This window comes from Pipistrellus kuhlii, unplaced genomic scaffold, assembly GCF_014108245.1.
Source record: "Pipistrellus kuhlii isolate mPipKuh1 unplaced genomic scaffold, mPipKuh1.p scaffold_m20_p_20, whole genome shotgun sequence".
Classification (NCBI taxonomy): domain Eukaryota; kingdom Metazoa; phylum Chordata; class Mammalia; order Chiroptera; family Vespertilionidae; genus Pipistrellus; species Pipistrellus kuhlii.
This window is the reverse complement of record NW_023425516.1, coordinates 14,037,766-14,059,892: the sequence shown is the minus strand read 5'-3', so window position 1 is coordinate 14,059,892 and position 22,127 is coordinate 14,037,766. Positions and strand designations below refer to the sequence as shown.

General features: G+C 64.3%; 1 protein-coding gene across 1 annotated transcript; it reads right to left on the bottom strand.

The window, feature by feature from the left end:
- VPS37B (VPS37B subunit of ESCRT-I) lies at nucleotides 1-21,377 on the bottom strand. The gene is made up of 4 exons (XM_036449825.2): nucleotides 21,205-21,377; nucleotides 3,016-3,187; nucleotides 2,206-2,288; nucleotides 1-1,662 (listed from the first exon to the last, which is right to left on the bottom strand). Exons 1-4 carry the CDS (start codon nucleotides 21,313-21,315, stop codon nucleotides 1,234-1,236), a joined length of 795 nt encoding a protein of 264 aa, XP_036305718.1. The 5' UTR covers nucleotides 21,316-21,377; the 3' UTR covers nucleotides 1-1,233.
- Between the last annotated feature and the right edge of the window lie 750 nt (nucleotides 21,378-22,127).

Sequence of the window (22,127 nt, the reverse complement as noted above, 5' to 3'; positions counted from 1 at the left end):
GTAGTAATTCTCTATTTATTAAAAAGGGTCCCACAGCCTCACAACCACAGCTCAGACATGGCCCTGGAGCGAAGGCGTGGCCGCCTGGCTGCCCCTTTGCCACATCCACACTGAGTCGTGTCAGCTGTGCCCTGCTCGGCGGCAGAGGCATGGTGTGGGTGGCACTGCTCTCGGGGCACAGAGCATGGCAGGCGCCCTGGCACGGCAGCAGATGGTCCGGTTCAGCTCTGGTTCTTGGAAAACAGTATGATACAGTAGAGTTCAAGTCCAGGAGCAGAACTGTGTGGACACAGAGTACAAAGGTGGTGGCCTCCCCGTGACCGCTGGGACAGGCCGTCAGAGCTTGGGCAGCAGCCAGGCGTCCCCACCTGAGCACCTGGCCTGTCTGCACAGGCGGGTGGTGACACCCACCTCAGATGCAGCACCTGGAGCTGGGAACCTAGTGGGCAGGAAGGGTCCTAGCTTGGCACTCTCTCCTCCCAGAGCCAGCTCCCTCGCCCACCCAGAGGCTGAGAGTATTGGCTAAGAGGACCCTGGTTCAGGGGGCAAACTTCTTACAGCACAGGGTGACACACCCTTCCTGAAGGCAGCTGGGGCCACAGCCACCCCATGGCCTGGGGGCAGCTGATTTGGGTCACCTGTCACCTGTACTTCCATCTCAAAACATGTACACTTTATAAAGTTCCCTGAATGGTTTGTGTCAAAAAGTTTTCTTCCCCAATATAAAACAGGAAATTTACACACGTAGTAAAAATATTGGCGTATTTCTTTGTAGAAACCCTGGGACCGGCTAAGGAGGGGAGGGAGGAGCTGGGAGGACAGCGATGTGCAAAGTCCAGCTCCGCCCACCTCCACTGGGCAGTGGGCCAAGTGCAAACCCTGTGGGTGGCTTTGAGGGACCCAGGTTTTGGGGGTGTGTGGGGCTGTCACCCCCAGACTCAGCACCTTGTGGCCTGGCCCAGGCTGGGACAAACTGTCTTGAAAATAAAGCAGAAACCAGGACCCACGCTTGCTGCGAAAGCTGCGATGGGAGGACCACATTCTAAAGGGAGGGCAGCTTCCCCAGGTCCGTGAGCTCACAACACAAACCGCACGCGAACGGAGGATGCAAACTGGCACTAGCACGCACGGGGCCCACGCTCCTCACCCACCTACAGTGCTCACAGCAGACGCCCCTGGGCCCCGGCCAGCAGGCTGGCGGGAGTCTCACCCAGGACGGACGGACGAGGGACCTCACTGCAGGATGAAGCCTGGCTGGTGAGGCAGTCGGGGTGGGGGCCTCTGGGGGAGAGGGGGTGGGTATGGCGACACAAACTGCGGGGGGAGGCCCACACGAGGGGGCAGGGGCGGGTACAGCGGGGCCTGCGCTGAGCCCATGGCGGCGGTAAACGGCGTGGCTAAGCGTCCTGCGGGCACCGGGGGCGGGACGCGCCGACGCATGGCCGAGGGGGGGCCGCTAGCGTCCGGGGCGGCGGGCGCTGGCTCGGGCCCCCTGGACGGCAGCGGGGCCGGGGCCCGCGGGAGTCTCTGCCCCTTTAGCACCATCTCCTGCAGCTTCTCGATCTTGACTCTCCGCACGTGGGCCAGTTTCCTCTGGCTCGGGTAGACATCGATGAAAGCGTCCAGAGGCAGCTCTCCCTCGAGAAACTTCTCTGCCATGTCCTGAAAGCAGGGACACCTGGTCACCGAGGAGAGGACTCTCCCTCCACCACCCAGCTTCCTCCCAGCCCGGGCCCTCCTCCTGCCCACCACAGCTCTGCACGCCAGGCCCTGGCTGACCCCACAGGCCCACCCCCCAACCACCAGCGGGACAGCAGCAGGCCGAGGACAGCACCGCGCCCAGTTCCCACCCTCCTGACAGCAGCCCGAGCCGCCTGCTGCATCCCGACACTCGTGGGCTCAGAGGGACTGAATCCAGCTCGTGGCCACCAGGGTCCCACCTGGGCCACCACCGCCAGCCTCGCAGCTACAACCGTCCCCAGACTCGGCTCACGGCTCAGTGAGGCTCCGGCCTGCAGTGCTCGGCTGGCTGCGTCCCCGGGCACTTCGCACCTACTGGCTCGAGTAGACGGCACCCTGGCGCCCGTGAGACCCTCGCACAACATGCACCGTCACCTGAGGACCCACTCCCTGCTGCACTCCTGGCCTCAGGTGTGGTGCTCGCCGTCCCCGAGGGAACTGAGCCAGGGACTCTGGCTGTTTTACCTCCGTGTCTTCCTCAATCTTGGCTCCTTCGGCCTGGAGAAGCGCTAACAGGGTCTCCAAGGAGGCATTGCTGGGCTGTTTGTCTGCAAGAAGCCAGAGGCAGGGTGAGCAGGGGGGCTGGCCCTCGGAAATCACAGGGCCCAGCCTCTTACAACCACGCTCCACCCCCCTCTCTCTCCACCTTCAAAGCACGAGCCTTGTAGCCAGACAGATGACAGCAGTGGCGCCTGCTGAGGACTCTCCAGGAAGTGAGGCCAACAGGTGCACCTTGCCCCTCAGGACTGGCACTGAGACTGAGCATGTGACCTGCTCCCCACTCCTCTCTCTCGACCTCACACTTCCTGTCTGCCACCCTGTGGAGCCCATCACCGTACAGCGGACACGCACACTATCAGCGAAGCCACGGCCTCCGAGCCACATCCATGCCCGCCTGGAGCTGTGCATGTCTGCCAAGCCCGAGGCTGCGCAGTCCGCATCCTCACGCTCCAGGCACCCGGCCGCTTCCCTTTCCGTCTGGCTAGGTGTGCTCCGGCCCATTTTTACCGAAGTTAGGGCGACAGTGGGGGGACTTTTCCCACCTCGCCTAGAAGTCTCCCTGAACCTACCCACAGCACCCAGGACGATTCTGTTCCCACCTCTCGCCATGGCTGTAAATTAAAGTGTGACATTAAAATGCCACGTCCGGTGACATCATTCCAGCACCGACTCAGGGCCCGCGTGCACCCAGGGCCGCGCTCGGCGGCTCCTCCCCGGTCTCCCCAGAGGAGCCTCTGCCGGCCGCGGGCTGGGAAAGGGCCCGGGGCCCGTTACCTAGCTGGGTCTTCTTGATCTGGTAGGCCTCGAACAGCCCCTGCAGCTCCTGGTACTTCTGGGTCAGGCGCGCCTTCCGCACGTCCAGCTGGGGCTGGTACAGGAGGTTCCCCTCGGCCAGGCTCCGGTTGCTGGCGAGCGTCATTTCTTTGTTTAGCTGGACGTTCTGTGTCTGCAGGGAACACAGGACGGTGAGCGCCCACGCGTGTCAGTGCCCGGCCCGGCCCGGCCCCAGAGGTCCCGCCCTCCGGCCCCTCGGCTTTCCGGAGCGACGCTGCTTCCGGCTCTGAGGGCAGCAGCCTCCCTCCCCGCGTGCTCCGGCTGTGCGGACCGCCTTGCCCCTCCCAGGAGGAAACGCGTTTCCCAGAGCAATGTCTGCTGCTCCAGGGGCAGTTAAAGAATCCCTCTCGGAGGGGCCAGGGGGCTGTCATGACTGACATGTCTGGGGCTCTGGGAAGGTGGTCGGTGCCCCGTGAGCCTGCTCCATTCGTTCCCTCCCCACTGGCTGCACCCTCCTCCCCCTCCCCACCGCTGGTCACCATCAGCCAGCGACCCCCAGGGGTTTCCGTCTGCCTTTCCCGCCTCCAGAGGTGAGGACTGGCTGGGAGGAGGAGGAGAAGCCCACCCACCTGGACCTCATTTCCCTTCACCCCCTGCACCCGCGCCCTGGGCCTGAGGTTCAGGGGCGCGCAGTCCCCACTCTGCCAGTCCTCCCTGCACCCCCCCCCCCCCCCGCCTCCACCCGTCTACTTTCCCTGCCTCCTTCCTCTCCACAGTCACAGGACGGCCCTGGCTGCACTGCCACCACTGACGCTCCCACCCCTGAGCCCACCGGAGGCTCCCAGCACTCACTGACGTGTGTGCACGCAACATGTAGAAGAGCACAGCAGCTTAGTGGAGTAAGAGAACAAAGACGAGGCCCGTGGCCCAGGCCTGAGCAGGACACACAGGTGAACTGGCTCCAAGCCCTAAAGAGGGGGCGCAGCTTAACACAGATCAAAGGGAGAGGCGCCTCCAGCTCAGCACCAGGAGTCTCCAGCCGAAACCTCCCTGTGCTGGCTGCCCGCTGCCAGGGCTGGGGGTCCCTCTGGCCCGCCCGGGCGGTGTCCTGGGGCTTCCCCCCGACTGCCGGGCGTTTCGAAGAATGAACAACGGAAAACAAACCCCCATGAGCCGCTCCAGAAACCGCTCGGCAACTTCTTTTAACACCGAACATGCAAATACCACGCGACCGGACACTGCAGGCTGGCAGCCACGCTCGGTCACGGGCCCCTCTCCTGCCCCTAATGGCCTGGGCACGAGGCGTCCCCTGGCGCCGCCTGCCCGGCTGGAACACGCACACCACACCGCGGGCCAGCGCGCCTCAGCTCAGCCGCCGAATTCTCAGGGTCAGAGTCGGGCCACAGGCCCTTCCACGCGCTGGGCAGCCCCAGAGGAGGGCGCACGAGGAAGCAACAGCCTGAAAGCAGTGCGTCTGCAAAGCCGCCGAGCCAGCCGTAACCTCACACCCTCTGGGCACTGGTCTTTTTACATTTAAAAAACCAGTGAGTTCTAAGCGGCTGCCAGCCCAACCACAGCTCCTCCGGGTGGACGCGGACCGAGGTGGCAGCTGACAAAGCTCTCCCCGTCCCCGGGCCCACAGCACTGTGGACGCTCAGCGCGACGCAGAAAACGCTCCCCCTCAACTCCTGCCCGTGGCTCCCGGGGCGTCACAGCCGACTCCCTCCCGGTGCCAGCCTCCGGTGCCAGCCTCCCGCGGCGCCCGCTGACGGGAACCTGAGACCGCACTGCGGGAGCCACGGAGCCGAGCCGGCAGACGCCTGAAATTGAAAACTGTCGCCAGGCTTGATGGTTCTCATGATCCTTTTTCTTAACCAGAGAGAAACCTTTTCAGGAAATAATCTTGCTGCGGTGTGCTCGGCTCCCCTGCAGTTCCCCTTTCTGCTCTCGATGGAAGGAGAGTGAGCTGCAGCATCCGACGGACAGACAGACGGACGGACGGGGAGCCATCTCTGCCCACCTGTCTCCCCTGAGACAAGCTGTCTGAATGGGTGTCCACCCAGAGTCCACGGCAGCCTCTTTCTGCTTGTATTTAATAAACATGAACAAGTTTACTGAAAAAGTTATCTTTCAGTGAAAAATAAATGGTTTGATGCCCAGGCTGCAGGCTTGATCCCCAGTGGAGGGTTACAAGAGGCAGCCCATCGATGGTTCTCTCATCATTGATGTCTCTCTCCCCTCCCCCCGCATCTCCCTTCCTCTACAAAAGCAATGAAAATATATTTAAAAAACAAGCCTGTTCGGTGTTAGCAGCGCCGGCGGGCAGAGGCGGCAGGGAAGCCGGCTGTGTCTGCCTGATGGCACCTGTCCTGCCGAACGTCCCGCCCTTTCTGTCTGGGATGCTCATGGCAATGACGCGCGGGCAGGAGCCATTTATTTGTTTACTTATGTGGCTGAAGGGACACGGCGGGAAATAAAGGTCAAAAAGCAAAGAAACGCACGCTCCCCTCAACGACACATGCCAGGGCACAAGTGAGACGCGGGGGCTGCCGAAGGCTCCGGGGCCTGGAGTTCGGCTGGCGCTGGCCTGCCTGAGCCTGAGCGGACGGACAGACGGACCTGAGCCTGAGCCTGAGCCCGCGCCTGCCCCGAGGCCGAGCTCACCCCTCCACACAACGTGCCGGCGGCCCCGGGGGCCCCCGACACTAACTCAGTCCTCGGCAGTCGGGGCGTGACTGAGCCGTCAGTGAGCGGGCGGCCTGGGGGGAACCCGCGCGCCAGAGGCCGCGCGCTCCGCCCGCAGGAGGCGTCTGCTGCAGGCGGTCCGCCTCACCTCCGTGCGGGCGTGTGCGCCGCAGCCACCGTGCTCGCTCAGGTGACTGTGCCTTCATCGGAAAGGGGGGGCTTTCGGAGGGTGTGGAGCGAAGTCAGCTACACTGCCAATCCACCGTGTCACATAACGGAGCCCCAGTGAAAGCTGACTGCAAGGCTGGTCGGCAGTACTCCGTGTGCACTGTCACATGTCACTGCCTAGAGGAACTGACAGTCCTTACCTCACCTGGGAGGGATACTGCATGTTCCACATTTGGGGCGTAATGGGGGGGAGGCCTGAGGCGTCACACGTGCGGCTGGGGGGCTGCTGTCACATGGAGTCTGTGTTCCTGGAAGGCCCCCCCCCCCCCCGAAGATGTGTCCACATCCTCATCCCTGGTCGTGGAGTCTGGCTTGTTTGGGGAAAGGGTCCTTGCAGAGGAGACTGAGTTAAGGGTCTGGAGACCAGATCTCCCTGGACGTTCGGAGTGGCCCTGAGTCAGCCACACAGACCAGACAGACGCAGAGGCGGCAGCGAGGGGCCGCAGCCCGGAAGCAGAGCTGGGAGGGGCAGGAGCATTCCGGGAGCCTCCGGGGGAGAGGGAGGGGCACGGGTCTCAGGCCAGCCTCTGGGATGGGAACCCTTTTCCTGGATATTTATAACATCCTTTGAGGGCCATACGAAATTATCCGCTTAAAAAGCAGCTTGGTCCAACAGTTAATCACCCCTAACGGCAGCGCAGGGCCAAGTGATTTCACAGCCCCATACGGCCGGGCCGGGCCGGACGCTCCCTGCCCGGCTGTGAGCCACCGTGTGCAGCCCGTGCTGTGGCAGCCCGGGGCCCTGACGCCGTGCGGGGATGTCCGTCCGTCTCCTTCCTGCTCTGTGCCCCGGGGCCCGACTGGCCGAGATGGGCCATGGACCAGGCCAACAGGCCCCTGGCCTTCTGGTTCTTGCTGGGTCTGGCGCTGGGGATGAGGATGGGGTGACTGTAGGTGGCCAGACCATCTCCCCTCTCACAGCAGCCCTCTCTCGCTCTGTGCTCTCCCCCCTGGGTCGGGGGTAACCCCCACGCCTGAGGCCCGGCTGCCGGGCCCTGCATCCACGCTCCGGCCTCCTGGTGGTGAATGCCTGTGGGCCGCCTCTCAGGTCCTGAGCCTGCCAGAGCCTGGCTGTCCTGCCAGAGCCTGGCTGTCCTGCCAGAGCCTGGCCGGCATAACCCGGAGGGCTTTCCCGGTAAATACAGTGACACTGGAGCTCACACCCCCGAGGCCCAGAACTCGGAGGCCAACAGGCCTGTCACTAGACACGGCTCAGCCTGATCTGCAGGGATCAGGACCTCCGGCCTCAGGCGCTGCCCGTCTGCCCGTTAACTGTTAACAACTTGCTAAACTGCTCCTGATTAGCTTCCTGCAAGGCTGACCGTACACTGTCAACAGTAGCACCAAAGACACACCCACTGTGAGCACAAACGACACCAGGACTACAAGCCACCAGCTGGGGCCTGGGACGGGCCCTCTCCTGGCTCCCCCGCGGAGCTGCCGATGGAAAAGGGAAAAGGGGGGGATGCGGTGACGGCTAAAGCACACCCGCTGAGGCAGAGGAGTGGGGCGGACACGGCCGGCGGCACACGCGCGCCTCTCGGTGGTAACAGCCGGCGGCACACGCGCGCCTCTCGGTGGTAACTCCCACGTCCCTTACGGATTCACGGACACGTGACATTCCTCCCCCTACAGCTTGACAGACACAACTCTCGCCAACATGGGTTGGCTGGTTGGTTCGTACGTATGGACCCCTCTCCACGCCTGGCTCCAGGGAGGCAGCAGCCAGAACACAGCAGGCCCTCAAGATGGTCCAGGGACAGGCCCGTGGGCTGTGTGGTGCTCTCCCTGCACTGCAGCCCCCAACCCTCTTGGGCGGCGATCAAACCCAGGACCCTTCAGACCTCTGGCCAATGCTCCTTCCCCTCAGCCAGCCCGGCCGGGGCTAAAGAGCAGATAGTTCCTTAGATCGAGTCAACGCCCCAGCAACCCCGAAAAATGGCCAACAAGCTTGGGAGGGGGGGGGGGGTGCCACTCATCTTTCTGATGCTCCAAGCCCATAGCCAGACGGCCCCACACCCCTCTGGTCTGTGCTGGCCCCGACCCAGACTGGCCCTCCCTCAGGGAAATACCGGTTCCTTTGGGGTTTTGCTATTTTCCTCTCCAGATAAAATTAAACGGGGAGGGAGGCGGAGACCAGCCTGGGCTCCTGCTCCTTTCGGGGCGGCAGGGAGGGCTGGGCTGGGCTTTAAGCCGCCGCTCTGGGATTAGGGAAGAAAGTGGGCAGGCGCGCCGGCTTAACCCCATCCCCTTTATTGTCCGGCACCTGCTCAGCTCGCCGCTCCTGCAGGTCCTTCCGCCCCGCCGCCTGCACTGGGTGCGCCTCTGGGGCTACGGGGCTCGGTGTTCGAAAGCCCAATTCCTCGCCCATTCGGTGAAAACCCTGCCCAGGCTGGCTCAGCCCCCCCCCACACACACACACCCGGCTTCCAGGTGGAGCCTGCGCCCCGGCCTGCAGGTGCCCAGCGCTGCCCGCACCCCGAGGCGCTTCGAGGCGTTCCCTGGTTTTCACGGACGGAACCCTCAGCGGCTGCAGTCGGACGGGGCAGCCTGTTTCCGAAGGGCGTGATGCAACTGCCCCGAAAGACAGCGACCCCGTGGGCCGGTGAGCCACCCGGGCCTGCAGCCTGTCCCAGCGGCTCCCTCCCACCAGGGCACCCCCGGGCACAGAACCCGCAGACGGAGGGGCTGGTGCTGACTGACACCCGAAGTGCTGCTGGTGGGAGCCGGCCGCCCTCAGGGAGCAGCGGGCAGGAGTGTCGCCTGGACCCCCCTGCGCGTGGGGCTGGCTCCAATCTTCCATGAACGCTCATGCGTCCTCCGCTCTGCGCCCGGGGACAGGGGTGGCCTCGGCCACACGGCCAGGCGGCCTTGTCGTCCGGGCGGAACCACATTCCGGGTTTTCGCTGTTGCTTTTCCCCCAGGAAGCCTCGCTGGCGAACATTCAGAGAACACGGCCCAAGCTCTGTCCCTTCCTGGGTGGACGGGGCTATGACAGCGTGCCGGTTCCGAGAACTGTCCGAGCTGGACGGTCACCAGGAGGCCATGGCTGACCTCCTAGGCCGGGGGCTCCGGGCGGAGCGGTGATGGGACACCCCACGGATCCCAGTGAACCGCCGGGCCCAGGGGGCCACAGAGGAGCCCTCGCCGCTACCATCAGAACCAGCGGGCTGCCGGCTCCCGAGCTGGCTGAAACAGGAAATCAGAATAAACAGAACGTGAGACACACCTGCCCATGTCTGCCTTTGAGGCAGGGCGGGGAACGTCGGCCACAGCTGTAGGAGGGCATCGGGGAGAGGGAGTGAACGTCAGGCCAAAGCCAGCAGCTGCTTTTGGAGCCGATGGTCCTGCACGGCCGCGGACGACCGGAGGGAAGGTTCCCACCCCCGCTGGAGACCGAGGTCCCTTCCTAGACAGAAGTGTCCGCCAGCTCGAGTGTCGGCCGTGCTTCGCGCCCGCAGAGTGCGGAGCCTGGAATTCCCCAGTTGCCCCCAAGCTGGTCTGGCCGATTCGCCAGCAAGTTTTCCTCAGCAGCAGGCAGAGGCAGTGGGTGCAGCTGAGCCATCTTCCCTCTCCTCCCCGCGGCTCAGCAGCTGCCCGGCATTTAATGGAATCGTTGCCCGGCTGTAACAACAAAACCGGAACAACCGGTCTGAGAGCAAACACGCTTGACTCTGGGTAGAGCAGCAGCTGCCTTGTGGGAGCAGAAATGCCTGCGCCCGGTCACGGCCACGGTCATGGGGGGGGGGGGGGGGGGGACTGCGCTCAATCGTATTTGATAAAGGGACAGGGCCAATCGCTGGCCTGCTTTAGTTACGTGCAAAGGGGGTCCATTAATGACTTCTACGGTCATTAATAAACCCGATCCCTCCTCCCGCCCCCAAGGAAAGCCGCCTAACGGAAGGCAATTTCGAAACCCAGTGTTCTCCGTACAGCTTCTGGCGGGACCAGCAGCCACAGCAGCGCGGCGAGCGGGGCTCAGGGTGCAGCCAGCAGGCCCGGGATTCTCTCTCCGGCGCTCCGCACGCGCTCTGACCTTCAAAGAGCAGCGCAGAAAAGCGGCCGCGCTTCCCGCCCCCTGACGAGTTTCGTTCAGCAGATAACGCTCTCACGCCTGCAATTACTCATCTCTGAGTCAACCTGAGAAAATGCTATCCTAAGAAGGGAATTTTTTTTTAAGTCTGTGGCTAAAGAAGAAAGGGATGAATCAAAGGAGAACCAGCTCTTCTATTTAAATTTCATAACAAAAAAACACACAACCCTGTGCAATCATATCTGATGTAGGGAAGTGGATGTTCTAACTAAAAGTGGCTAAGAACTTGACTTGTTTTCAAAAAATATTTTAATAGATTTATGTTCACTGATGTTAATTGTAATATAACATGACAGGGAAAAAAAAAAGCAATTGAAACCAGTTTAGCTGTGGATAGAGTGTCGGCCTGCAGACTGAAAGGTCCCAGGTTCGATTCTGGTCAAGGGCATGTATATTGGTTGCGGGCACATCCCTGGTAGGGGGTGTGCAGGAGGCAGCTGATCAATGTTTCCCTCTCATCGATGTTTCTAGCTCTCTATCGCTATCCCTTCATCTCTGTAAAAAATCAATTATATATATATATATAAATGCGCAGCTAAATAGCCTATATAGTAAGGGAATGGTCACAAAAATTAAGACATAGTCATACAGTGAAATATCATGTGACCATTAAAAATGTCATGGAAGAACATTCTGGGGGGGGGGGAGCCCAGATACATTCTTTAAAAAAATATATATATATATATATATTTAATTGATTTTAGAGAAGGGAGAGATAGATCAATCAACGATGAGAGAGAATAACGGGTCAGCTGCCTCCTCCACATCCCCTACTGGGGATCGAGCCCACAGCCCAGGCTTTGCCTTGACTGGGAGTCAAACCATGACTTCCTGGTTCATAGGTTGATGCTCAACCACTGAGCCATTTTCTTATATTCTGGTAAGAAAATGCCCAGCATATAACACAAAACAAACAGAAAAAGGCATGTATTATACATAGTGTTCCTGGTGCAGAAAGACAGGAAGAAAACGTATAAAATATAAGTCATCTCCGGTGCTGTTACACGTGATTACACATTTTCCTCTCCAGTTTTCTGTACGTATTTAAATTTATTCTATGACAACGCGTAAAAAATGCTATTTTTAAAGGCTTGTTCAGTTGGGACCAGGAATTTACAATACTACATACTTCCCTGCCTTTTTTTTTTTTTTTTTTAATTCCAGCACCAATAGGGCCCCTGGTGCTGCAGGTGGGGCCTCCCTCCCGCCCCCCGCCGGCCTGCCCCCTGGTTGAGCTCCCGGAGGAACTCCTAGTCGAGAGGACAATCTGCACACGATGCTTTTATTATACAGGCTGTGTGTGTGTGTGTGTGTTTATTTTTATAGATTTCAGAGAGGAGGGGAGAGGCAGAGAGAGAGAAATATCAAGGATGAGAATCATTGATTGGCTGCCTCCTACACGCCCACAAATGGGGGGATTGAGCCTGCAACCCGGGGAATGTGGCCCTGACAGGAATCAAACCTGGGACCCTTCAGTCTGCAGGCCGATGCTCTATCCACTGAGCCAAACCGGCCAGGGCTTCCCGGCCTTTTTAACCGGAGAAGGCAGGGAGCCTTTGATGAGGCAGAACTGGCCTTGCCAATAACAAGTAACCGCGGCCCCATCCGTGACGAGCCGGTGCCCGCGGGCTGTGGAAGCAGATGGGGCTTCTCCCCTAAACAAGCAGCTGCCACGTGCGCCCCTCAGGGGAGCCTCGCTGGCAGGCGGGCCTCACAGGCAGACAAAGGATCCCCCCTCACTCTCCGCCCTCTGCTCTCCGCCCCGCGTACCGGGAACCCCGTGAGCATCCTCACCACCAGCCTCCACCGGAGCACGCCCCCAGGGGGCCCAACCCTGGGGCCCTGACCGCTCCGGCTCCCGGCTCCCGGCTCCCGGCACGTCCTCCGCCAGGCCCGGGCTCAGCAGTGCCCAGACCCTCGCCACGGAGGCTCCCCAGGGTGGTGTTACCGCTCCGTTTTAGAGATCAGCAAACTGATGCTTGGCAAGTTTAATCTGCGCCCATGGTTTCCTAGCAACCCAGTCCCACCCTAACCCCGAGGCTCGCGAGCAGACCTTCCATTTCTGCGTGCAGCTTTTTATAACCGGCTCCTCCGCCTCCATCCCGCACTCCTCGGCGGAGTTCCGGCTTCCGCGGCACCGTGAGGGCCGGCCACGGCAGAGGAACCGCGGGCGCCGGCCTTTCGACCCATTTCCCGGCCTCTGACGGCTCCGCCTGCTTTCTGTCCCTCTCCTCCCGGCTGCCCCGGCCTCCGGCTGCCCCGGCCTCCTCTCCCCGGCTCCGACGGCTCCGCCTGCTTTCTGTCCCTCTCCCCCCCCCCAGCTCCCCCGGAGGACGGGTCCCCCACACACCGGCTCCCCCGGAGGAGGACGGGGTCCCACACACACCAGCTCCCCCGGAGGACAGGTCCCCACACACCGGCCCCCCGGAGGGCGGGTCCCGCACACACCGGCCCCCCCGGAGGACGGGTCCCCCACACACCGGCTCCCCCGGAGGACGGGGTCCCGCACACACCGGCTCCCCCGGAGGACGGGGTCCCGCACACACTGGCCCCCCCGGAGGACGGGGTCCCCCACACACCGGCTCCCCCGGAGGAGGACGGGGTCCCCCACACACCGGCTCCCCCGGAGGAGGGCGGGTCCCGCACACACCGGCCCCCCGGAGGACGGGTCCTGCACACACCAGCTCCCCCGGAGGACGGGTCCCCCACACACTGGCCCCCCGGAGGACGGGTCCCCCACACACCGGCCCCCCCCGGAGGGCGGGTCCCCCACACACCGGCCCCCCCCGGAGGACGGGTCCCCCACACACCGGCTCCCCCGGAGGACGGGCCGGGGCTGAGGGTCTCCGCCGTTCTCCCCTCCGCTGGCGGCTACCGGGCTGGTCTGCTGGCGGCCCCGGCACTGGGCTGGGAGGAATGGAGCTCCAGGCGCCGTATTAACCGGGGCCTCACGAAGGCCTGATCGGGAAGAGGCATCGCCACAGGCCGCTGCCCGTCCGGACACCGGCCTTCCACACGCTCCGGCACAGACACGGAGGCTCCCACAGTCCCTGCTGCAGGTACCGGGGTGCCGACCGAGCCGCCCCACCCCGGTCACCCCCTCCTTCCCCTGAAGAGCCGCACGAGAGCCGCCTGCCCGCACCCGTCAGACCTCCTCCCGCCGCTGACGGAAGCGGAAACCCCACGGAGCCGAGGAGACGGACCGCGGACGCCCAGAGCACGCGTGTGGGCGGGGCTGCCAGGGGCCGGACAGAAGCTCCGGGTGCGGGACGCCCAGGTCACGCGTGTGAGCGGGGCTGCCAGGGGCCGGACAGCTCCGTGTGCGGGACACCCAGGTCACGCGTGTGAGCGGGGCTGCCAGGGGCCGGACAGCTCCGTGTGCGGGACACCCAGGTCACGCGTGTGGGCGGGGCTGCCAGGGGCCGGACAGCTCCGTGTGCGGGACACCCAGGTCACGCGTGTGGGCGGGGCTGCCAGGGGCCGGACAGCTCCGTGTGCGGGACACCCAGGTCACGCGTGTGAGCGGGGCTGCCAGGGGCCGGACAGCTCCGTGTGCGGGACGCCCAGGTCACGCGTGTGAGTGGGGCTGCCAGGGGCCGGACAGAAGCTCCGGGTGCCGCCTCCGCCCGGCCCGCGCCCCGGAGCACAGCCCCAGAGGAGCTGCCGCACGTGACGGGCCGGCTGTCTGCGCCCGCTTCCTCCTTCGGGCCTCGGCTGCGGGCGGGCGGGCCTGAACAGGATGTGGCCGTCTGAGGAGGAAGGTCACCACCCTTAACTGCCCTCTGATGCCACGTCTCCTCCGCCCAGCCCTCTGACCGCTCCTGCTGACCTCCGACCTTCCAGTCCCTTCGGCGCAGTGAGCACGGAGGACGCTGGCCCCCAAATGGGCCCCTCGGCCCGCCACGTGCCAGCCGGGCAGCGTGATGGCCGTGTGCCCCCTCTCCCCCGCCGTCCGCGATCTCCACGCACGGGCACGTCCTATGGGCCGGGCAGCGTCCGGGTGCGAGGACCGGGATCCACGTCCCAGGCTCGGCCGGGCCACGGGGCGGGGGCGGACTTACACAGGAGAGTCATGGAGGAGGCGCAGGGGCCCCGTGTCCGTGACGGAGGGTGGGGAGAGCGGAGGGGGAAGCTGCAGGCTCCTCGGGGGGCGGGCGGACACGCCCAGCAGGGCCCCCAGCGGCAGGGAGCCTGCAGCAGCCGGCGTCTCCTCTCCAGAACCCGAGCTCAAACCCGGCTCTCTCACCTACACCTCCGTGTCCGCGTCCACCGGAGACCCGGGCGTCGGAATGTGCCCGCGCCCCTCAGCTCCCGGCTCAGAGCCTCCCACCCGTCCTGTCCCCGCTCACAGCAAACCGACCTGGCCAAGGCGGACGGCGTCCGGCTGGCACACACCTTCCTGCCTGGCCGTGCTCCCGCCGCCCCATGCCTTACCCCCATCCTGTCTCCTGCTGCCCAGAGGCCTCGACCGCCCATAACAAACACCTAATTATGGGGGGGGGGGGCCGTGCTCAGAAGAGAGCACAGACCCCTTTCCACCACAGGCGGCTCCGGGTGTTAACAGTCACACCATCCCGTCTTCACCGGCCCGAACGCCCCCTCGTTCCCTCCTGCGCGGGGCCTGTCCGTGGACTTGGCTTCTCCCGAGTTCCGGGATCCTGCCCTGTTCACCGTTCCGTCCTGGGGGACGGCTTGCACAGACCGTGACCCACGGCGGTGGACCTGAAATGGAACCTTCCGGAAATGGCAACGACGGCGGCTCACAGCGACTCACCGAGCGCTCCTGGGCCAGGGGACCGCGGTGAGCTTCACAGGCTTAGCTCACCGAACCCCCGACCACCCTCTGACGTCGGTTACTGCTTATTATCCCCTTTAAAAAAATGTGTGTTTTTTTTTAATTGATTTCAGAGAGGAGAGATAGAAACATCAATGATGAGAGAGACTCACAGATCGGCTGCCTCTTATTTCACTTCTCTCCACAACCCCCCAAGATGGAGCCTGCAGCCCGGGCATGTGTCCTGACCGGGAATCGAACTGTGACCTCCTGGTTCAAAGGATGAAGCTCAGCCACGGAGCCCTGCCGGCCGGGACATTATCGCCTCTATTTCCAACGAGGAATGTGCCCCCGGAGGCGGGCCAGCCACCCGGCTGGCGGCAAGCTGGCGCTGCCGGTCAGTGCAGAGCTGCAGAGCGGTGGAGCACGTGAGCGCTGACAGGTCTGAAATCCCCTCGCCCCAGAGAACCCTGAGGCAGGCGCGGAGGCACGAAGTACAGAGCTCCCAGGACCCACGTGAGGGCACCCCCCTCGCTTGGTGCCTCCTTTAAAAAAAAAAGTAAAATCAGATAAAAACCAAATTTCGGGAAATATTCCTGGCACGGTCCTTTTTGACTCCAGAGTTAAAGGAACAGGTCGAGGAAGAGACGAGGCAAACATGGCCGCTGAAGGCTTTATACACGCAGTCACGACCGGCACTCCGTGGGCCCCGGCCGCCCTCCGTGGGCTCTGGCCACGCTCCGTGGGCCCCGGCCGCCCTCCGTGGACCCCGGCCGCCCTCCGTGGGCTCTGGCCACGCTCCGTGGGCCCCGGCCGCCCTCCGTGGACCCCGGCCGCCCTCCGTGGGCTCTGGCCACGCTCCGTGGGCCCCGGCCGCCCTCCGAGGGCCCCGGCCGCCCTCCGTGGGCCCCGGCCGCCCTCCGAGGGCGGTGAACCTGGCTTCCACGCCCCTCGCCCGCCCCGCCCCCGCGGAGTGGCGAGGCGGGTCCATGTCCGGGAGCCGCGGTTCCCGCAGCGCCCGCCCGGCGCCCCCGGCCGCTCTGCACCTCGGGGAGGACGCTGCTCCTCCGGGAGAGGCGGCGGCTCCACCTCCCACACCGTCTGCTCCTCAGACCCTCCGGGAGCCCACGGGCCCCTCACCGCCAGAGGAACGGAGCCCTGAACCGGCCCTTAGCACCGCCGGCCAGCGGTTCCCCAAAAGCTGTGACCCAGGTCGGGTAGCTGCCCAGCCCCTTTGAAGGGAGGGCCCTGCAGGTCCACGAGGCCCACGGGACCCAGAGAGGAAGGCACATTCCTTGGCCACGTACAGGTGTCTCTGACCACAGGGCCACGTACAGGTGACTCTGACCACAGGGCCACGTACAGGAAACTGACCACAGGGCCACGTACAGGTCACTCTGACCACAGGGCCACGTACAGGAAACTGAATACAAGGCCACGTACAGGTCACTCTGACCACAGGGCCACGTACAGGTCACTCTGATCACAGGGCCACGTACAGGAAACTCTGACCACAGGGCCACGTACAGGTGTCTCTGATCACAGGGCCACGTACAGGTGTCTCTGATCACAGGGCCACGTACAGGTGTCTCTGATCACAGGGCCACGTACAGGTGACTCTGACCACAGGGCCACGTACAGGTGTCTCTGACCACAAGGCCACATACAGGTGTCTCTGACCACAAGGCCACGTACAGGTCACTCTGATCACAGGGCCACGTACAGGTGTCTCTGACCACAGGGTGACGTACAGGAAACTCTGATCACAGGGCCACGTACAGTAACTGAAAACAAGTAAAAACATGTGCATGGGAAACACCTGCCACGGCAAGAGGAACGAACACGGTGGAGGGGGGGGTGCTGCGCAGGGGGCGACGTGGGCGGAGCATGGGCAGCAGCACACGCTGGCAGCTGGGACCTCCGCCCGCACTCACACCCTCCGGTGACCGCAGGCAGGGACAGAGCACGGCCGCCTTTACCCCGGGAGAGAACGAGAGCCTTCGCAGCCAGCCACACTTCCCACGGCCACAAAGCATCCCCCGGGGCTGGCCGGAGCCTCACTCTGCAATTTAAAACACGTCCTCCTGCCAATTAGAAAACACACACACGGAACGAACGGAGCAGAGCCCTCGCTTCAGGCCAAGAGATCCGTGCTGCCAACGGCTGCTCCGCTCACCGGCTCGTCCCGGACCTGCCGCGGCACCGGAACCTTTGGCCGCGGAGGCAGAACGCCCCTCAGGCAAACAGGGACTCGGCCTTCGGGAAATGAGACCGGGGACGTGCCCGGGCGAGCTGGTGTGAAGGACTGCCGGTGACCTTTCTGAGAAGGCAGCGCTACAAACGACGGTTAAAAACGGCAATTACGCCGTGGCCCGGTGTGCTCAGGGTCAGAGCGTCGGCCCGTGCACCGAAGGGTCTCGGGTTCGATTCCTGGTCAAGGCCATGGACCTGGGCTGCTGCGGTTCACGCCCCAATCCTGGTTGGGCCCCATGCCGGAGACAACCAGTTGATTTGTCTCTCTCACACAGATGTCTGTCTGTCTGTCTGTCTCTCTCTCTCTCTCTCTCCCCCCTCCCTTCCACTATGAAAATGGAAATGGGAGAAAATATCCTCAGGGGAGGAGGAACAAAAATATACAAATGAAAACTTGCAATGACACTCCTGAGCACTGTGTTAAGGACTCAGCACGCACCATCTCACAGAACCCGCACGCCAGCTCCAGGAAACGAGCAGGCCCGCGTTACCCTGCTCCGGACGGTCAGAGAGGGGCAGAGACCTGCCTGCAGTCAGTCACACAGCCTGGGGAAGGTGGGGAGGGGCCCGAGGCTGGCCCGGACTGTCTGACGCCCAAGCCCCATGCTCTTCACACCACAGCACACACGATCCATGTGGCCGAGTGGACGGGCCGCCACGTGTTCTCAGCTCCGTGCCTCCCAGCCACCTCCCAGCAGGCCGGGCCGGCCAGGAACAGCGGCAGCTGAGCAAACCGCCAGGGCCCACACCTGGCTGCTCCGCGGCACGTCCGGACCCGGGACCGGGGCAGCAGGCTCTGCCGCGCGGGCAGCGGCCAGGTGAGCTGCGGGGCTGAGGGGCATCCCGGTCTGCGCCTCCCGCTTCCTGTTCTATTAAAATATTTACAAGCACTGCGCCCCGCAGAACAAACCCTGTGGTGGGACCAGTGGCCCCGGCCGGCCCGCAGCCTCTGTGCGGGACACTCGGGTATGAAGGTCTCCTTTACGCCAACACCGGGCACCAGAACCCACAGCAAACCGAACCTGCCGGGCGACCGAGCCTTTCCCTTTAAACAGCCTCCCGCACCCAGAAGAGAAAGCCAGGGCGGCCCACAGCCCCGGGCGGCGGGCTCCCGGCACCACCTTCCCGCCCTCAAAAGGCAGCTCATTCCCACGAACGCTCAGCAGACAGGATGACAGACACAGACAGACAGACAGACACACACACACCGTCCTCCCCGAACCAGGACGGTCACAGAGAGGGAAATAACGTGTGTTACACACACACACACCTCGTCCTCTCCGAACCAGGACGGTCACAGAGAGGGAAATAACGTGTGTTACACACACACACACACCGTCCTCCCCGAACCAGGACGGTCACAGAGAGGGAAATAACGTGTGTTACACACACACACACACACACACACACACACACCGTCCTCCCCGAACCAGGACGGTCACAGAGACGGAAATAACGTGTGTTACACACACGCACACACACACACACACACTCACTCGCACACACACGGCTCTCGTTTGATTATCGAACTAGAGAGATGCCAGCTGGCCGCCAACGGAAGGTCTCCCGGCAACGGGAAGGCGGGGAGGCTGGCGGGGTCTCCCCCGCGGCCGGGAAAGATGGATTTTGTCGCGGATTATCCTCCGGAGGGAGGGGGCCGCGGAGACCGTGACCGGCCGGGCACACTGCCCCGCGGAGCCCGTCACGTGTGCCAAGTTACAAGCCGTGAACACAAGGGGTGCATTAACGGAAAGGCTGATACCATCTTACTACACTGGCCTCTCTGTCGCTCCGGACAATGATCCGTTGAGGGTTTTCCAGGGATTCTGAATGCGCAGCCTCCAGACAAGCCCCCTTTCAGGGCTGGCCCGGGGCTGACAGTCCCTCCTGGGAAAGAGCCCGCGCCCCCGGGCGGCCGGAGGGGCGGCCCAGGCGGGGAAGGCCTGGCTTCGGCTTCGCAGACAAAGGAGGAGGGGGCGGCGGGCGGACAGCGGGATGGGTCTGGGTCCGCCGGCCGGAGAAGGCCCCGGCCGGGCAGGGGAGAGGGGGAGAGTCGGGAGAAGCAGGCGCACACCGCAGAGGCCCCGGCTGAGGCCAGTTACCGGGAGAGCGAGCCGGCCGGAGGCCCCGGAGAGCTGGGGACGGCGGTCCGTCCCAACACCCTCCCCCGTGTACCTTCCTCCAGCCAACAGCGAGGACATCTCCGGGGGACACGAGGGCAGAGCACGCCCTTCTTTCACCGGGGCAACTCTTTCCGGGAAAGGGGTCCTGCCACCTCCCTTAGGCCCACCCCCCGGACAAGCCCTCAGGATAACGGTCCTCATGCAGTCAGACCTCCGAGACCCCTACCCAGTCATCAAACCCACCTCAGAGCCACCTCCCAGACCCCCAACTACCCCCCCGACCCCCAGCTACCCCCCCGACCCCCAGCTACCCCCCCGACCCCCAGCTACCCCCCCGGCCCCCAACTACCCCCCAGGCCCCCAACTACCCCCCTGACCCCCAACTACCCCCCAGGCCCCCAACTACCCCCCAGGCCCCCAACTACACCCCCGGCCCCCAACTACCCCCCCGGCCCCCAACTACCCCCCTGACCCCCAACTACCTCCCAGACCCTCAACTACCCCCCAGACCCAGCTATGGTCACTCACCCCCAACTACCTTCCAGACCCCCAACTACCCCCAGACCCCCAGCTACCCCCCAGACCCCCAGCTACCCCCAGACCCCAACTACCTCCCAGACCCAGCTACACACACTCACCCCCAACTACCCCCCAGACCCCCCCAGACCCCCAACTACCCCCCAGACTCCCCCCCAGACCCCCAACTACCCCCCAGACCCTCAACTACCCCCAGACCCAGCTATGGTCACTCACCCCCAACTACCTTCCAGACTCCCAACTACCCCTAGACCCCCAGCTACCTCCCAGACCCCCAGCTACCCCCAGACCCCAACTACCTCCCAGACCCAGCTACACACACTCACCCCCAACTACCCCCCAGACCCTCCCCAGACCCCCAACTACCCCCCAGACCCTCCCCAGACCCCCAACTACCCCCAGACCCCCCCCCGACCCCCAACTACCCCCCAGACCCCCAACTACCCCCCAGACCCAGCTATGGTCACTCACCCCCAACTACCTTCCAGACCCCCAGCTACCCCCAGACCCCCAGCTACCTCCCAGACCCCCAGCTACCCCCCAGACCACCAACTACCCCCAGACGCCCAACTACCCCCCAGACCCCCAACTACCCCCCCAGACCCCCAACTACCCCCAGACCCCCAACTACCCTCAGACCCCCAACTACCCCCAGACCCCCAACTACCCCCAGACCAGCTACAGACACTCAGTCCCCTCAAACCCATCTCGGAGCCCCCAATTCCCTGGTAAAGCTCATTCCAGCCAGTCCACTCAGCTCCTCCAACCTATTCTCACACCCAATACCTGCCTCAGTCTGTCTCCCTCCACCTCCCCTTTACGCTCCCCAACCTCCGTCCGGATGGACGAAGCCCTGGCGCCCTCAGCCTGTCACCCCGAATCCCCCACTCCAGCCCCCTCGGCAACCGAACCTCCGCCCCCCTCTCCCTCCGCCCCCCAGCCTCTGCCTCAGCCTCTGCGCCCCAAAGCCCACCCCTGGCTCCCCGCTCCCCTCCCAGCCTGGGCCCCAAGCCCCGCGCAGGACGGACGCTTTTCCCAGCTGGGCCCGCACCCCCGACCCCGGCCCCCGCACTCCGGCCCCCGGCCGGCCCCCGCACCCCGACCCCGGCCCCCTCACCCTGCACCCCGGCTCAGCCCCCGCACCCCGACCCCGGCCCCCGCACCCCGCACCCCGGCCCGGCCCCCGCACCCCGACCCCGGCCCCCTCACCCCGGCCCCCGGCCCGGCCCCCGCACCCCGACCCCGGCCCCCTCACCCTGCACCCCGGCCCAGCCCCCGCACCCCGACCCCGGCCCGCTCACCCCGGCCCCCGGCCCGGCCCCCGCACCCCGCACCCCGGCCCGGCCCCCGCACCCTGCACCCCGGCCCAGCCCCCGCACCCCGACCCCGGCCCCCTCACCCCGCACCCCGGCCCAGCCCCCGCACCCCGACCCCGGCCCCCGGCCCGGCCCCCGCACCTCTGTCCCCCGCCCGGGCCCCGCCGCGCGGCCCCTCACCTCCTCCATCCGCTGCACCATGGCCGCCAGCTGCCCCTCGTCCTCCAGCAGCTCGTTGAGCTGCACCAGCGTCAGCCCCGCGAACCGCGCCTCGCCCCCCGCGCCCGCCATGCCGCCGCTCGCCCGCCGCCGCCGCTCTGGCCGCCGGGCTCCGCCGACCGGAAGGGCCGCCCTCAGGCCCCGCCCCCGACGGCGAGGGGCACGTGACGCCAGCGCCGGGGCGTGACGTCACCGGCGCGCGGGCGGCGGCGGCGGGCGTGGCCGGCAGCTCACCTGGCGGGCGCGGGCTGCGGGGTGTCCCTCTGGGGGCGGTTGGGGTCCCAAGGGGAGGGAGAGGGCCTTGGGGACGGGCTTGTGACGCAGCGAGCGGCGGTGATGATGTCACTGCGGCACAGGGGAGGGCGCTGTGATGTCATAAGAGCCTTTTCCTGGAGGAAAGGGAATTCCAAAGAGATCGGGCAAAGGGCCATGGCTGGTGTGGCTCAGTGGATGGAGCATCTGCCTGTGGACTGGAGGGTCCCGGGTTCGATTCCGGTCAAGGGCATGCACCTTTGTTGTGGGCACATCCCCAGTGGGGGGAGTGCAGGAAGCAGCTGGTCGATGTTTCTCTCTCATCATTGATGTTTCTCTCTCCCCTTCTCCCTTCCTCTATGAAATCAATAAAAAAATATATATTTTAAAAAAGAGAAAGAAAAGAGAAAGCGGGGGCAGCGTGCAGGAAGTTCCTGCCGCCCAGGCCCGGCTGCGGAAGGGACTTGGGGGGAGGCGCCTTCCACCGGAGGTTTCTGGGCCCGGGGGCTGCCACGCCTCCCCGTCACAGGCATGGGTGGAGGCCACGCGTGTGCGAGGCACCGGGGACACCCCTCCGCAGACAGAAAGGGCGCCCCCGTGTAAGCACACCAATAAAACGGTGACAACTTGGG

Coding starts and splice junctions, on each gene's coding strand:
- VPS37B (XM_036449825.2), bottom strand. CDS start 21,315: ATGGCGGGCGCGGGGGGCGAGGCGCGGTTCGCGGGGCTGACGCTGGTG. Junction 3,188..21,204: donor TGGTGCAGCGGATGGAGGAG/GTGAGGGGCCGC, acceptor TGTTCCCTGCAG/ACACAGAACGTCCAGCTAAA. Junction 2,289..3,015: donor GATCAAGAAGACCCAGCTAG/GTAACGGGCCCC, acceptor GGCTTCTTGCAG/ACAAACAGCCCAGCAATGCC.